This window comes from Plectropomus leopardus, chromosome 17 (assembly GCF_008729295.1).
Source record: "Plectropomus leopardus isolate mb chromosome 17, YSFRI_Pleo_2.0, whole genome shotgun sequence".
NCBI classification, from domain to species: Eukaryota; Metazoa; Chordata; class Actinopteri; order Perciformes; family Serranidae; genus Plectropomus; species Plectropomus leopardus.
This window is the reverse complement of record NC_056479.1, coordinates 14494644-14512565: the sequence shown is the minus strand read 5'-3', so window position 1 is coordinate 14512565 and position 17922 is coordinate 14494644. Positions and strand designations below refer to the sequence as shown.

Genomic DNA, 17922 nt, shown 5'->3' with positions numbered 1-17922 from the left:
CAAAGACACTTTTGTGAACAGATTTCCCAAGATTTCGGCCACAGGTCATCAGGTGCTATTGGGTGCACCTGGTACGTTCTCCCTCAGCTGACTGCAATCAGTCAGCTGGGAGGCTGTATAAAGGGACTGCAGTTCCCCTGCTCAGTTGTGTGCGTGTGTCAGAGAGTCAGCACCTTCAGCTGGCTTTCTGTGTTTTCTGTTTTGAATCTGAGTTGAGTGTGTTTGAGATTATTCTTTTGGCCAGTTTCCACACATTTTATACCCCCCCTGTCCAGTGACTCCCTCTTCACCTTTTGGTTTAGAATCAAATCCTTTTGGTTAGTCTATCATTTTGATAGAGTCAGTGGGTGGTGGGTGTCAGTTCCCAAAATGCGACCCCTGTCCTTCAGATTATGTTTAGAGGGGAACTGTAACAATGGCAAAAAATGTCAAGACATGCTATAGCAAGGAATGTTGCAAAAACAAGCCAGAGTGCCATGATTTATAATGTTGAAAAAATGACTGAAAATGTAATACTATAATATGGCGAAAAATGTCAAAATATGATGTCCCAAAATCAGCTGAAAAAAGCATAACATAGCATGCCGAGACACACCATAGCATTGAATGTTGCAAAAATGGTCCGAAAGGCCATAACATTACATGTCGAAAAAACAGTCAAATCCAAAATATGATAAAAGAAAAGAAAGAGGGTCTGACTTCTGATGTTCTTTTAATAAAAGAACACCAACAGGAAAAGTGTCTCTCCAATCATCTTCATAAAAACCAGTCTCCACTCACCAACACACACACACAGAATAGAGGGCTGTAGCAGCATGTGCTTGGACTCCTAATTAAAAAATCTTAGCACAAGGACTAGTTAACATTGCACAATAGGAATGACCAAGGAAAAAAAAATCCATTGACTGAAAATTTTTTGAAAAATGTCCAGTATGTGGACATTCTTCAATTACAGTGTGACTGAAACTACACAACATATATTTATCATCTCAATCTTTATTTACTTAAACAATTTTGACCATTTTATATCATAATACAATGGCTTTAACCATTTATTATCTGAACATGCCATACAGAATCTGAAATAAATAAGACCTTAATGTTAAATGTCAGTATGTACAAATGTGGTATGAAAAATTACCATCCTTACAAGCTATATACACTGACTGTAGAACACACTTTAGTGACAGGCTCATAGAGTGCCCAAAATGACATCTCATACAGTATTATAAGATAAAGATTAATTCTAAAGGCTTCAAATTATGCTTCAGTATGGTGACAAAGCTCTTTGGGAGGGAGAAATACGTAGGCAAAATGGATTTAGACAAAATTCTGGCATGTAAAATAAATGCATTAAAAATCCAAGAATCATGTCAAATTAACAATAAATTCACACAATGGCAGACAATCATCAAAATATGCTTCATGACACAAAGGCCACAATGGACCATGAATTCATACACCAGCCAAAATGAACACAGTTAAAAAAAAAAAAAATCCTCGACTTAAGTTTCATTTTGTTTTGAGTAGCCTTTCATGTGAGTTTGACAAAGCCAAATTAACATAATCCTATTACAAAACCACTGAGAATAATTGCCACTATATCAGAATGAGGTAAATGAGCCTGTCACAAAATTTATAAAAAGTAAAACTAAACATTTAACACTTTTAAAAAAAAAAAAAAAGGCAAAACTGTTCCCTCAAAATGCCAATGTGTGTCCACAGAGAAAAACTTGACTACAGCACAACCTGTGAGGAGCAGCTTGTTTAAGTGCAGGTTTAACCCAGAGAACAGAACCAGCTGATATTTCCAAGCTTTAACATGGAGACTACTTCCAAATTAATTACAGCAAGTAGCCAGTAACAAGAGGAACGACTGTGCTATGGCTACATGGCTTTGAACGATCAACATTCACTTCAGTCATGAATATGGGGTCCAACTATACCTCTCCTACCCCATATCACATTTTCACACATGCAAGAAAATAGCAAATAGGAAATATTGCATTTTAAAGCATACTATGAGATAAATTAAAGAATATGAACACATCCCTTTTTAAATATAATACATTCTAGATTGAAATGAGCTTAACTGTGCAATGTAAGTGAAAATACAGAAGGAAATGAAGGTTGAGAGGAAGCTGTGGTCTGTTGAGGACCTTTTGTCAGAGATAGTAGTTTCAGTGGAACTAATATAAAGGTGCCACTTTAGAGTTGACATCAAGAGAGCAACGCATTTGCAACAACATTCATACAAGCACAGTACAGCTTCAGGCACATGCAAGTATGTGGTAGGACCATATGCACACCTGACTGTGTACCTACTCACAGATGCATTTAGAGCTGCTAACTCGAGGCAAGATCATCGTATAGTCGAGCCTCTCTTCCACACATTCAAAAAATGCACAATCCCAAACACACACCTATCACTCTTCCTTTCAAGCTCTTTCTCTCACACACACAAATACACACAATGTAACGGTCTTTCAAGTGTCCTCTCAGTTCCCACATTGTGCTGGGGATTTCAGTAGAGGTTAATGAGGGGTGGGGACACCTCATACACTCAGAGGCAGCATGCCTGGTGGAGACACAGCTCTGGATGTGGCCATGGTGGTCAAGGAGCTCGGGTCCAGTCCGTTTACAGTCCTGCAGTTGCCACATGGATATGTACAATATTAGCAAACATGGACATAAATACAAGGCGAATCGTGTTTTTAAGACACTCAGTAGCAAGAAGAAAAAAAGCACTTGCTAAAAGACTCACGTTTTGTCAAAGTAAGTGGTATGTAGAGAGTGAGAGAACTTTGTTGCGTTGCTGTTGATGAGTTTGCCGTTGTCTGTGGAGTAATTTTTTCTTGCTGCCTGGTCTTTGGCAAAGTTCCTACAGGCAGCGATTTTGGACTCCAAAGCCTGGACACAAAACAGAAAATAACTTCCTTATTTATACATCCTTCTGTCTTCTCCTGTGTCTGAGGAGGACACACTATTTCTTTTCATCCTGTGTTCTACAACCCATTCATATTATTAATGTAATTATATGTAAAAGGGAACTAATACCTACCCCAACTTTCCTCAGGAGATCACCTACAATATTAAGAGCTGAGATTCTAGCAGAAGGAGTGAGGGACGAGTTGGTGCAGCCATTGGTCAATGCTGTACAAAGACACAAGCCAATATTAGAAGACATATCAGTGAATTTCCCATGTGCCATAAAGAGTGAGATTACTCCATCCTTACCTTTTGAGCTGATGAAGGGGTGCTCTATGCCCTTCCCTACAGGCGTGGCTGGGAGGGATAAAGAGGCCTGTACTGCAGAATCCATCTTGTCGATGTCTAAGGTAGGTGAGCTGGGTGCAGACATCCTGTCTGTAGTCCGCTCCCGTACTGCCAGCTCCTGTCTCAGATCTATTGAAGACGGATGAGTGAAACTCATGAAATACTCCTCCACTGCATACATATATGCAGACATATAGCCTGGAAAAGGGCAGTGTGGATTCTTGTCTTTACCTCGTGCTTCATCTTTTAGCCGCTGCACGGATACTAGAAGAGATTCCTTCTCATCCAGCTCACTCTCCAGGAAGGCGTTTCTCTCTATGGCCTGGTTTAAACGGCCCTCAAAATCCTCCAGAGACACTATTGTTGCCCTGCACGTACATAGAAAAAGGCAAAATTGTTAAATGTTTAAATGTTAAATGTTTATGAAAAATTACAGTTGGTCCATCAATAGAATTTTACACCTCCTCAACACCCCCAAAACAATTCATGTATTGACCAAAATGTGAACTGTCAGTCTGACCTTTTGGCTCTCTCCAGGTCATCGTTGGCCTGCTCAAGCTCTCTGACGTATTTGTGGAGCTGCTCCTTTATGCTGCGTGTCTGGCCCAGATCATCCTCTAGCACAGATATCTGTTTATAACTCTGGGCGTACTGATGCTCCAGCTTCTCCTGGTAGAGTTGGATAGAGCGAGGAGGAGAAAAGAGTTTGGGAGTAAGTATGCGGACAAACAAAGACATTCAATCTATTTCCAAAGTTGAGCTGGGTGTCACTGATAAAATTACAATACCATTACACGTAAAGTGACACAGATACCAACAGAGTAATTCATTTGATATCTTTATTTGTTCCACCTTTCGATAGCCATCGTGTGAATGGAGGCATTCAGTTGCGAAAAATGCTACTAGACATCACAGGCATGTAGTCACCACACCACAGACCGTATGGGTTGTAGCTGCTGTGGTAGTGTGGTAGTAATAATACGTCACATTATACTGAATAATTGTGGTGATTAGCAGCAAGCAAAGCCATACATATAATGTTTTGTTTTTTTGTGAGGGATTGGATGCAGGTATCGTTTGACTGGAGAAGCTTTGATGGTATTTAGTATTTGGTAGTAGGTTATTTAAGTCAGTCACTTAGAGGGTTTTGAGTACTGATAACAACCCTTGTTATAGGAAAAAAAACAACTTTGAGTTCCTTTCGCAGAAACATGCAGTGTGAAAGTACCATATCATATACAACAGTGCCCTTGCTGTTGTTAATAGAACCTGGTGAATCATAACACAGTTAGTGAAGATTATCTTCTACACATGATTTCACTTTCAAAGAGCCTCTTTGTTCCCCGGGGAGGCCCTGTGGAGCCTAACAGTTCAGTTAGCATGCCTGTATTGTGACCCCAGAGTTACAAAGACAGGAAAGCATGCTTCATGATCTCAAAAAAGGACATCATGTACAGCTTGTTTTTTGCATTAGCTGCTGAAACCATGCTCACATGTACAATCACAATACTTGTTTTGCTTTTTGTAAAGTGGTAATTATCACAGTGATTCATTATGTACATCATAATTTGTTCTACTTTGCACATGATTGCCAGTTGAGAGCGCACTGAGTAAATATGTCTACCGTCCACGCCCGCAGAGATTAAGAACCAGATTTGTCTTGCACTTTTCTATTTTCTTCCAATCCAATTAAAGAGTGCTGGAGGATTACCTAACAACATGCCTTATTAACACCTAAACATAAAATAAGACATTGGACCTTGTCCTCAGGATCCAACGTAGATCAGATAACCTCTTAAGTAACCACAAATTACTTTATTGGTGTCCTGACCCATTGACCGTGAAAGCAAGCCAAATCCCAAACTAAGCTACACAGCAAGACATCAGTCCCGGTTACCTTGAGGTTGGACACGTCGTTCTTCAGTCTCTCATTTTCAGCTTGGAGGTCGCGAAGTCGGTGTTCGGCCTGGCCGAGCTGTGCCTCCAACTCAGCTTCCAGCTCCCGACTGCCTTCCTGGAACTCCTGCAGCTCCTCCTGGGCATCATAGCAACTGGAAAGCACACACACAGACACAGTGGGGAAAACGCATAAGCAATCATTGTCAATTACCAGCCGCCTTGTTCACCATCCACTATTCAACTCTGTATAGCTGACAGACTGAATGACCGTGCACATGAGCTCTAGAAAACTGACAGGCCTTTGTCCTGTAAGATGAGCCAGGCTCTGGCATGTTCTAGTAGCTTTATCTCCAATAGTCAGGAATAAACCTGCATGAAAAGCCCAGTCAGATATTTGTGGATTTTTAACCTTCAGTCCTGCTGCTGCCAAACAGGAAACAGCGCTCAGCTCAGCATTGTCGAGCTAAGCATTCTAAATATACGGCTCTAAAGAGGGAGCTGAACTGTGACAGTAGGTGTTTCAGAAGTAGCTCAGGAAAACATGCCTGCTGTCAGGACTCCTCAGCTGTGGGAGAGGTTAAAGGTCAGATGTGAGGAGAAAACGAGAGGGCACAAAAACAGGATGGGGACATGTGCTAAGAAACAGGATGTGTGTACACGCTGCTCAGGGATTACCCCATGTAGAGAATATAAAAACACACACAATAACTCATAATTTCCTTCTGACATGTCATTAATTTAACATGACATAGGTAGGAAATATAACTTTGGTGGTAATCTCTGAGTTTATGAAACGAGCCCTCGTTGGTTTTGCCTATCGGGTGTGCACATACGATGACACTGTGGTTAACACTGCTTTGAGATCAGCTGGGATAATGGCCTCACAGTGGCTCTGCAGAGCGCTGGAATCCATGAATCAGTTGTTGTGCCGGGGTCGTTCCACACATACCAACCCCACAGTGGCTGCTTCATCAGCAGCTGGGCCCTATAACTTTCCTGTCGACAGTCAAGCTCTCGCACTTTTTATGGTTTAAAACAACCAACAGCTCTCTGCATGTGTGAAGTAGAGCAACTTTCAATAACCTCAAATGCGTAAATGCAGTGCATTTCACATTATTTAAGTGGTTATCCTGAACTGTATGATATCCAAGTAGTCTTGTCACAATGAAATGGAAAAAAAAAAGTTTAAAGGGAGATAATGTTTCAAATAGGAAACTTAAGCCTCATTCCCAATGGATGAAAAAACCCCACTAACCTTTGGCTTTGTCTTTAGTGGGAAAGGATACAATCGACATTCATTCTAGGTTTAAACAACTCAGCAGTAGTCACTGCTTCAGCTCCAATCAGTTTTGAACAGCAGTTATGGAAACATGATACCCAGGTGGACACCAAACACAAAGACGTGCCACCAGAAATTCAATCACCAATTCAACCAATTCAGTCTCCTTCCAAGCAGAGCTCAAACACTGAAGTAACCACTGTAACATTTCCACTGGTGTCCACGCTGCTTTCCTATGTTTGTGAGCCTGTTTTTCCACAGTAAGTGCAGAAAAAAAAGGAATGGTGTCGGCAGCTCTGGTCTACCAGCAATGTCAGTTGTGTAGTATGAGATCCTCTGAGAAAGGGCAGAGTCTGATATGAAGACTACAGGGGACAGAGCTTATGCAATCAGGGACCGGAGGCTCTGGAATGACTTGCCCAGGAAAATAAGGCCGTCTGAGTCTGCATTTAAGTTTTTCCTAAAAATATACTTTTATCCTCCCTATTTTATCTGAGCTGTGTGTTTATTTTTAATAATATCTTTTTGGTTTATAATAATTTCTTGTATTATCTTGATTTTGATTTTGCCCTTATTGCATGTGTTGCAAGTGTCTGGTTTTATTATAACGCACTTTGTAACTGTGTTTTGAAAGTTGCTAAATATATGCAAAAGTTCATTAATACTATTTTTGCTTGTTTTTAGTGATATTTATGGTGTTTTTTCCTGCATTCAAAAAAAGTGTACTAATCTGGTGGAAAAGGGTTATTATCAGCACTACATGCTGCCACTGTGAGCAGTTGACTGTAAGAGTGGTCCTGAGAAAAGTTTGCACTAAAACATGTGTGAGACAAGCCTCTATATACTTTGAGTTTTTTTTTCCATGGGTTGGAGTTTTTCCCCTATGTACCCGCAGCAGGAATTTCTTAGAAAACCACCAGGACTTTAACTCTCTGTGTGCAGGTTTCCTTTGGGAGTGTAATGGGGCCCCCAACTCCACAAATAGAAAAGACAGACAGAGTTTAACAAAGATTTAAACAACACTCACAAGCACACAGCTACTAACCCGAGCATGGTCTGTGGTCTCTGTGTAAAAAGTCAAAGATGTAGTCATTTCCTCCTGAGTAAGCCACAGCTGTTTGTGGGCACTGATTTCAAAAAAGCCTGTCTGGTCATTTTCCTTATATGGATAAACACAGGTCTCTGTGCCGCAACTTTATACAGAACATCCACAAATTTCCAAGAATGTGGTTGAAAATGATGGAAAAACATATTGTGCAATCAAATCTTTCGTAACTACAGACAAAACTACACATTCAGCATATTAGCATTACGTAAGAGAGAGCAAGTACAGCTTCTTAAACAAAGTTGGCCTCCTGCTGAGTGGAGTTTTGAGTATTTTTGCTTATTTCATATGGGGGATTGCTGCCATGTGCTATTTGGTTCAATGTTTGTGCAAGACAGGTCACAAAATCAAATACGACACATTGTTACATAACCGAATTTGAAGGAATAAGCTTGGTGGGCAACCAGTTACACTCTACATGCACAAACAGCAAAAGCACATTGATGCTATAGTCATAAGTACGGTATGTAAAGACGGATCCTGATAAGCTGTTAAACATGGATAAAAACATTTTGCACATATTTAAAAATTCAGCAATGTGAACTTGTCATATGAGTAAATCATACCTTTTCTTATATTTGAGGGCTTGGGACTTCCAGTAATCAACTTCCTCATCCTTTGATGAAAATTTGGGAATCATCTCTGTGTCCATGTCAAGGCAACCTGAAGATTAAAGAGACACGTTTATTAGCCTCACAGCAGTTAGCCAATAGCTTGAAAATGATGCAAGGCTAGTACTCATGAGGTTAAAAGTAGGACAGACACTGAATAGTAAATCAATTACTCAGCAGGTGGCTCAAATATAGTGCATCACTTTTACTATATGCCTCCATTGGCAAGTAAAATCAAGCACATTGTATTCCCATCCTATCTCAGAGCTGAACAACCAGGCAAATCAAGATTAAAAAATGTCTCTCATTCCTCACTTCTCTCACTGGAGAGGATAACAGAACAGATCTCTATTTACTCAAAAGTGATGAACAGCGTCAGATCGGCCTGGCCATATCACCCTGTTGCTCTGAGATCATGTCATCCTTAATCATTAATCACTAGTTTTAGCCTCATTATTTGGAGTTTGGAGTAAGTTTGGATAAACTGAGTTGCCTACGAGCTTTTCTGTGACTGTGAACAGCCTCAATGATATTTGTCTGATAGAAGCAGGCCTCCTCATTAAATTTATAACCTCACTGCTCAACTCATGTGATGTCAGCATTACTAATTCATTAAAAAGGCTGTCCATGTTAATTAAGCATGGCTAATGCTGAACAGCTCAAAGCTGTCTGTTTCAGCCTAGTTCTGAAGCTCTGACCAAGTTGTAAAAGTTTTTCATCTTCCGTCCTGTTTGCAGAAATAACACTTGAAAGTAGTTCCTCTTTTCTGGTGAGCTAGTAAACCTACTCTGATCTATGTGGTAGTTGTCAGGAAATTATTTAACACATCTGGAAAGAGCGGCTGTGTGTGTTCTGCGTGGGGGAAGCTGCCACCCCCGAACACTCACACTGCTGTAGAACCAGGAAAATATTCATAATCCCAACTGGGATTATAAGGATTTCCTGCACAGAGGTCAGACAACCTGTGGATGCAGCTAATGAAACTTCTCAGCTGGACTGTGGTCAAGCAAACTTTGCTCGAAGGTTAAAGGCAGGTATTATTTTGACCACAAGCCAGTCTTGGGTTTAGGCGATTAGGGAGGGTGTGTTATTTTCCTTGCCATGATCGTCTAGATACAGAGGGATGGAGACTCAGGGGCTGGACCGCCCTCTCTTCCCCTTAGACATTTTTCTGAGATGCCGTCATCAACACTCACTACATGTGCCTCACGTGTCCATACGCTACTTTCACGAAGGAAACTGGAGACCAAAATACCCTGAGGGTGGAGAGAGGGGAATGTTCCCAAGCTGATACTGACATAACATGTTAGTCGTATCATATAACCAAGGTGAGTCTCAAAATATCTCCAGGGAACAACACAAAATATTTCCTCTGATTAACAGATACACAGACCATAATAACAATGTAATCAAGCAAACATGGCAGATCTCTGTTTGTAATGGGATCTGGTGCTTTTTATTGATGCCTGTGGGTCTTCAAACGGCATGAGCAACAGGAAACTGTTTCCATGGTGATCCAGATCAAAGCCATATCAGGATAATTACCCGGACAAGACAAGGCTACTTTATTAGCCCACTGACCAGCAACGGGAGCTACCAAACCTATTTCACATATTTAGGACAAACTGGTAACATTATAGATCACCCGAAACAAGACGAAAAGCTTCAGTTGCGTCAGGCAGCAGCTCAAACATTGAGACTCTGCCAGAACACATGACAGTTCCTGTTATCTCTCATTTCAGCATCCTTTGGAGCGGTGTCAGCTTGACCCCTGGATCTATTTGTCTGTGGTAACAATACCAGGACAGAGTGCAGGGTTCGAAGCCAGCAAAGACGGTGGTGATGATGGAGGTTCTCCTCTTACTGTGGAGCCATCTGGAAATTACGGTCAGGGGAAGGTAGTGAAGAGAGAATTTCCTTCCCCACATTTTTGTCTCTACATCCTCTTTTGGGGCCGATGACAGTGTGCTTACTAAGCATCCAAGTGCTGAACTGATGTAGTCACCTTTTTATAATGGGGCCCATGAGAAGGGTGAGTAAGCTCTCTGTAGTCCTACTGGTTTACTCTAATGTGGATAATAATCTGAATTACAGCTTTACATGGTGTGGCGTTCCCCTGACCTGGGCCCATATTCTGGTCCCTTGTGTTAAGTTTTAGCTGCAGAAGGACAAGCTATTTGCAAGGCAAAGGTTAAAAAATCATACTTTTTGTCAAAAAGGTAATAAAAACAACAAAAGGAGGCTTTACTGTAAAATTGACAACTAAAATAATTTTTTATGAGAAAAAATATACACATTTTCTAGAAAAAGCTGTCATACAAATAGACTGACATATATCAGGCTACATTTATCTGCACGGAGGCGGGTTGTCATTTAGGTATGTTAGCTAAAAGATGCAGTCGTCAATGTGTGGATATTTGACACTGCGTGACAGACAGCAGAGAAGCTTATAGGCCATTTAATGCCAAACAGTACGCTGTATGCTGTTAAATACATCAGAAAATACCACGAAGTAAGAATAAATGACACATAAAGCAAAACTAGAAGTGAAAACCTTCGGGCATTTAAAGCGAGCTCGAGCTGTCATCTCGAGAATCACACAGACGCCGCGGCTGAACGCGACACCTCGATACAAAAACACATTAAAACACATTAAAACGTAAAATTTTCATGGTTAAATTCGGTACCTGCTCATGTCAAATCGGTGTCCAGATATCTTCTGTTTCAGGAGGTCGCCGTCCAGCCGGTGTCACATCCAATACACACACAGCTCTCCTGCTCTGGCCTCGGATGATACTGAAGTAACTGAGCTGTGTTTAGGAAATTGCCAACGCGTCTCCCGGAACAGACGTAAATCCTGACACAGACGTACGTGCTGACGTAATTTCACGTATACGTCAGAATTGGGCAGGGCTGCTATAGAAATAGATGTGATAGACTAGACACAGCCGCACCTTTTTGTTTTTGACTGTAGAATTGCTGCTACACAGTTTCACTGCAGTGAACACAAGGTGGCATGCGATTTCCAGAAACCACCACACAGGGATAGGGAACATGGAGACAAAACACCATGATAGTTTTTTCTCTTTCTGTTGTCTCTCTGTTAAAGTCTCTTTTGGGGGGCAATTTAAGCTGAGAAAGGATTCATGGCTTAATTGTTTTAAACCACTATTTTCTTGTCTCACTAATTTTATTATTATTATTATTATTATTATTATTATCATTAAAGTTACAGCTACTTATGGCCTGTACAGTCTGACCTGACAACAGAATAGGTTTCTAATATTTAGGGAATGTTAGAGAGCACGTTCCTTATGAAGAGCATGACATTTAAACCAGCTTGGCCACTTGGGCTGCCAGTGATACCTCCAAGGAAACCAATCACTGAAGTCACTGCAGTCACAGGTGGCAGGCCCGGTTTTACAAGGCGCAGCTCCACCCTCAGACAAGAAAGTCGTGCGTTGAGTGAATTCACAATAAAGGAATCGACTAAATAGGTTTTCAACTCTCTTGCTGCAGTGGTTAATTTTCCTTTGATGGCATTTTATAGAGAAGACAGTCGGGAGGACGCACGAGAGTGTCCAGTGTGTTATGAGAGTCTGTCGGGCATAGAGAGGACTTTAAGCTGTGGACATATATTCTGCCACGACTGTCTGGTCAAAACGCTGGTAAGCATCAACAGCAATGGGAACATTGCCAGAGACACTATTGTTTGCCCTATCTGCCGACATCTTACATTCATCAAGAAACAAAAAGAAGCGATCGTGTCCCTCGCGAATCACAAGGAACCAGGTGAAGGGCAGACCCTAGAGGTGCCTCTCCCTCCGCCGGAGAGACAGCTCCAGAGCGCACGGCGCGCCTCCACAGACACTTTGCCGAACGGAGTTAGATGGATCGCTCGTTGCTTCAGGGGGATGTCTGAAAGGATCCGTCGACAGAGGTTGATTAGCCCAAGCAATAATGCATCTCAGATCTTTATCATAAGCGCTCAAGGGAGGCCCATGGCTGAAGACGATGCGCTCAGTGTTGTGATGACTGTGGTTCAACCGCAGCGCAGGCGAAGGCGCAGAATTTGTACAACTGCACGATGCCTGCTCATTCTGCTCTCAGCATTTACCATACTAGCACTGGTGGCTGCAACTTTACCCTGGATTTTGTTGGCATAACCAGTGATGTCGGGATTCGGAAGTGCCAAACATGAACTGACATTTATAGGAAAAAAAAGTTCTCATTCATGAAACGAAGTTTACCCACTAGCTATCCAATGAAGTGTGTGAAGCAGTTTATGTGTTTTACTGATCAAACAATGCATTCCAGTAGATACTCAAGATGAAAATGTAGTACATTTAGTCAGTATGTTAAAGTGCTTTGTTTTGCAACATGGTTTGGAGATGTGATTGTCAAGGTATTGACTCTCCTTTAGGGAGAGTTTATAGGCATGCCCATGTCCTTTTATGTGCATTGCCAAGCAACAGTCAATGTAAAGGTTAAAGCCTTGACAGCAGCATCTTTTGTTTTACATTCCTGTCTGTGACATGTTCTACCTGTTTTATGAGAATGCAGGAAATGTAACCATTAAAAGCACACAAGTGTGGGCATTTAGAAACAACAATTCCAACAAAAAGAGGGGTTTTGGCTGAAAAAAATCAATAAAAACAATTTAAGCCTACCTAATTGTTAAAGCAGCTCAATTCATTGTTGCGTTGCCCTGTTGTTGGATACACTGTTTCCATGCAGCAAGGGGGTGGGGGTAAACTGCATCCATCTCACCCTCAGGATTATTTCGTGTATCTGCATATGTACTAAAGATAAAAGAAGGGTTACACTTTGGCAGCAAGACGTGAGCTTGGTTTAGTGAGGGAGTGAAGTGTGATAAAACCCTGTTAAAACAGTCAGTGTATCACATTAACAGACCTTCTCTTTCCCTTACATCACAAGGAAAGATGTCAGACATCTACAAATATTCCCACACAATTTCCATTTTAAACAGTCATCTTACACATGCTGATCAAGTGGGGAAGTGTTTAATATGCAGACTGGAGGGAGTTAAGTGCTGTAATTAGACGCTTCCTCTGTGATATCTACACAGCATGTGACTGGCTCCTCTTGTAGTGTGTAGAAAGATGGTGTAAACAGAGACACCTTTAAAACTTTTGGTAAGAAATAATTGATGCACCCATGGCAGTCTGAAGGAGATAGACTTGCAGCTGGGGATGAGCTGAGCCTGGCTGAATACTGTAAGGAGATACACTGCTGGACTGTGGCATTAGATTACAACTTTCTCTCTCTTTCTTAAAACTCCAGATTGACATGGAGCAGAGAAAAATGGGTTAGTTGTGGCAAAAGTGAGAAACAACAGAAGTTATATAAAAACAAAAAATGAGATAATATGGCAACTGAATTATTTGATAAAAGACTAACTGCTCGTAAACAAAGAGTTCACATCAAATGTTTCCCCTTTTGCAATCCCTCAGCCATCCTGCTGGGCCAGTCCTGCAGGTTACACACTTGAAGAGGCCTCTTTTTAAGCCTTACCTGGTTTTTCAGAGAGTGGGTGTGGATAATGATTTATTTCTTTGATGAATCAGACTTTTTAGTATGGTAAAGTATTTTTAGTATATAGTATGTATATATATATATATATACCATTCCCATTGGTGGTTTGCATATAAGTGGATTGACTCAAATTAAAGGTACTTCACCCCATAACCAAAGTCACAGTTTACAAGTTGTCAGTTTTGCTGTTTAACAAAAGTAAAACTGTCTTGTGTTTTGAGTGATGCAAAATCCCTGTTTTTGTTGATGGACTAAGTTAAAATACGTTACATTTTACCACTGGGCAAATGTAGTGGAGTAAAAGTACAATATCTATCTCAAAAATGTATAGGAGTAGAAGTGGCGAAAAATAGAAATACTCTAGTAAAGTTTTCTTAGTAATAGTTCTGCCATCAGGGATCATCTGCTGTCCAGTCTAAAACAGATATGTGTCCAGGAAAAGAAAACCTGAAATAAAACCCTCATGAACCAGGTGAGATTATTACAAATGTATAGTTTAATATATATATTTATTTCTGACATTCTGATAAGGATTGCAGGTAGGCTTCACAGTACACACTGTGTTCCACTTGATATGCTAAGCAGAGGAGGAAGGGGTGGGCATGGTGGGCTTGACAAGCGGCAGGTTTTTGTTTGTACACTATTTGTGAAAGCAGAAGAAGGCAGTACATCCACAGGCAACATCCACTCCTCTACCGTATTGCTCAAAACCCCACACAGAACCATTTATTGTGATCCACATTCTCAAGAGTCCATCTCTACATTTTACCCCTCTTACAATCCCTAAAAAGACAGTGATTGACACAAAACGTGGATTATCAAAAGACTATCTAAGCGCATGCATGTCACTTTTTCAGATTTTTTTCCCCTCATTTAAAATCACCCCCACAGATTGTAAACAAATTGAGCTTCTCTTTAGACCAACATACTTGGTGGTGATGTGAGGAAATGTAGGTCTACAGTAGTTAAAACGCTTGATAAAACTATGTAACAGTGTACCATTTGGTGCAAAAGGTGGCTCCATGAATATGGAAATCTTGAAAATTGCTGTGAAGTTATTAACTGGCTTAAAATTAGACAAGATGAAATTATGACTTGTGTTTTTGGGGAGGGTACAGATGTTTTTCTTTTCTATTCAGCAGCATAATAATCACACCTAGAATGAATATGAATGCATGCTTTTAGGTGGCTGTAAGTTCCAGTTATGATGCACAAAAGCATTACAGTAATACTGCCCTGCACTGATAATAATACATGCCATCAGGCCAAAATTAACCTTCATCCAAATACAAGCACTCGTTTGCCTGTTATTTATTACAAAATCAGGTAGCCTACCGTTTGGAATCTGAGTGAGTCACATTCAGTCTGCACAGAGAGAGAGAAACCCCTGCCTCCTCGTATAAATGTATGGATCCAGCACAGAAAATAAAACCTCTAGTACACATTAATTATGCCTATAGTTTCAAAAATAACAGCCAGTGTGAGGGCACTTGCAATTGTTGTCATATAATCACCACAACTATCAATATAATTATCAACATCACCAAAATCTTCAGAAACATAGTCCATTGAGAACACACACTGAGGCATACCATAGATCACTTTGGGAGAAAGGTTAATCTAGAATTGAAAACAAACTTAAAAAGAAATGAACTGTTTAGCAATAAAACTAATGGCTTTTTTTCTGTAGGTTTGGGAACTTTGACCACGTTTTTGGACTGAGGTGGATCAGTAAACACTGTAATTGCACTTTAATTGACAAAATTATAGTCCTAAGACATTTTTATTGAATTAAAAAAGAGACACTGCAGCATCTGTTATCTGATGACCTTGAAATACCTCTGATTAATTGTCTGCGGTGAGAATAACAACAAAGGACACCATAATTTTTCAACATTGGAGGTGAGACAGTTGGTGGGCCAAATTTGACTCCTTTTCTAATTGAATGAGCACATATTTTTAGTAAGCCAAAGACTTTAGGGCTTAGGACTACATTTATCCTCATAATGAATTAATTAAATACTCCGAGTGGGCTAAAAGTAATCTAATTATTTACACATGAATCAATTAAATAACTGTTTTAAAATGGAAAAGAAAAGAGAGGGCATTGGTGTGCAACTCATTAGTGCTCAAGCATGTTTGAAGTCAAAGCTCAGGAGACAGAATTAGAAAAACCACAACTGATTTCTAGCTAGCAGAAATTAGTCTGTTTCGGCTGCAGCATCATTGTAACCTGGTGTTACATTGAAACATCATGAATCTACAGTAAACCTGTTCACTGTGTGCAGGGACAAAAAATAATGGCATTTTTTTAAAATAATCAAATCAACATTTTCTACACATGATAAATACAGCACATATATTATTATTATTATTATATATATTCAAGATATGCATTTTACATATACTTTTCCTCAGATTTATTATATACATCAATTTATGTACAGTCTTTGTATTTACACTAGGGGGTCAAAGGTCACTGAACCTGAAGCACTTGAAACAAGGTTGAGAGAGAAACATAAACCTCAAGGCAGTGTAGTCATCCATCCATTATCATTGAACAGGCTAATTTTTTTTTTCTCTCCAAGGACAACAACAATAACAGAAACACTCACACAAAATAAAAACACTGCCACTCTGAGGCCCTTGATCCGAAGCGGTTCGTTCATATTGGCTTGTCATGCAAACACGTCGTGGTGCTTTCGTCGAGAGAAAAAAAAATAAAAAAGCAATTTACAGTAACATTCTTCTCATACTGTGCTGGTATAAAGTGAGTTAAAGTGAGCTTACCTGTATGAAGGTAAATGTCAGATAGGTTGGAATATTTGATAGAAGAGGGGGAAGTAAAGACTGGGTGTGACAATAATAAGTAAACTGCATTAAATGATTCATCCCGCATGCAAAACCTTTTTCTACGGCTCAGCATGTTCCTAATGTGCACAAAGCTTTGAATACCCTGTGAGCAGTATAAACACCTCTCTGTCTCTCCATTTCACCCTGAGGATGGGCTTTGCTCCTAACCAATCAGGCTCTGAGTTTCCCTTACCAAACAACTTGTGAATATCATATTGCAATTTGATTGCATGTTCTAATAAGGCAAAAAGAAATTCGAAAAACTCACAGAAATACAGACCACTGCATCAAACAACAAAGATGAACGAAGTAAAGCGAGAAAAAAAATCTTTTAATGCAATACTCATCTATATTCCAGTCTTTCCTCCTAAAGGCAACTGTTCCTTCACTATGGCATTTTGGTGTTTTTTTTTTTTTAGTCATATTTATGTTATAGCGAGCAATTGTAAGAGATGAGTTTCTTTGCAGCCTGTAGCAGATGTGTTCGAGTTCTGGTTTCAGGTGGGCATTGGTGAGGCCAATTTGGTGTTTCCGTCAGGCCTTGGTGGCGACAGTTTAGAGTATGTACAGCCACTGGGGTGCTGGTAAGCTGTGATGCCTTAGGGTCATAGGTCATAGAGTGGTGCTCTGTGGCTCCTCCTCAGGCACAGCATCCCCCTCTGGAGAGTCTGTCACTGCCACGGACCTCCTGCAAGGGGCACCGCTGAACTCATCGATGAGGCTGTCCAGATTGACATTGATGGAGGGGATTTCATAATTGAAGATATCTAATGGTGAGGCATGGCGGGAGAGTGTGATGAGCAGAATGGCGAAAAATGGTGATGAGGAGCAAGAGGAGGAGAAGAAGAGGGCGTATGGTGATGATAATGAGGTGTAAAAAACGGAAGAGAGCAGAAATAATATTAATCTTTTTGAGTCTCATGGTAAGTGGCATATGATGTCTGCCCTGATTGAAGTAATCAGTAGATTACATGTGCTTCACATTCTACACAGGGATGTTTTTCAGAGTGTTGCTAGTCACACCTGAACAAGTGTGATATGTCACAGCTTCTTTTGTGTCTTTTAAGACAACAACAACAGTTATTTTGTCAGGTAAAATACAATAACAGGTCAAAAGACTGCACAATGACACATTACTGTACACGTTTACAACAAATGGCCGGGTAAACCAACACAGAGGCAACAAGATGTGTGTGGAACTCTGTGGAAAAAATGGCACCAAGACACCAAGTGGGCTTGAAGTAACGATGGAAATCTCATGAGGACCGTATACACTATTTGCTCTAAATATATTCCAAAGTGCTGCTGCATTTACTGAAAGCAGCACGTCCAAGCAGAGACTA

At 40.4% G+C, this 17922-nt stretch overlaps 3 protein-coding genes across 3 annotated transcripts in view; 1 reads left to right on the top strand and 2 right to left on the bottom strand.

Annotated features, from left to right (window-relative positions):
- Positions 1–978: 978 nt before the first annotated feature.
- On the bottom strand, positions 979–10985 carry ndel1b (nudE neurodevelopment protein 1-like 1b). The gene is made up of 9 exons (XM_042505071.1): positions 10858–10985; positions 8126–8222; positions 5174–5327; positions 3797–3945; positions 3508–3644; positions 3238–3405; positions 3062–3153; positions 2765–2910; positions 979–2646 (listed from the first exon to the last, which is right to left on the bottom strand). Exons 2-9 carry the CDS (start codon positions 8209–8211, stop codon positions 2556–2558), a joined length of 1023 nt encoding a protein of 340 aa, XP_042361005.1. The 5' UTR covers positions 8212–8222; positions 10858–10985; the 3' UTR covers positions 979–2555.
- A 656-nt stretch (positions 10986–11641) lies between these two features.
- On the top strand, positions 11642–12829 carry LOC121957311 (RING finger protein 222). The gene has a single exon (XM_042505884.1). It carries the CDS (start codon positions 11707–11709, stop codon positions 12334–12336), a length of 630 nt encoding a protein of 209 aa, XP_042361818.1. The 5' UTR covers positions 11642–11706; the 3' UTR covers positions 12337–12829.
- A 4124-nt stretch (positions 12830–16953) lies between these two features.
- Positions 16954–17922, bottom strand: part of arhgap44a (Rho GTPase activating protein 44a) — a 29605-nt gene continuing 28636 nt past the window's right edge. The window contains 1 exon segment of the mRNA XM_042505399.1: positions 16954–17346. Within this exon segment, the coding sequence (XP_042361333.1) occupies positions 17192–17346 (155 nt within the window). The 3' untranslated portion in view covers positions 16954–17191.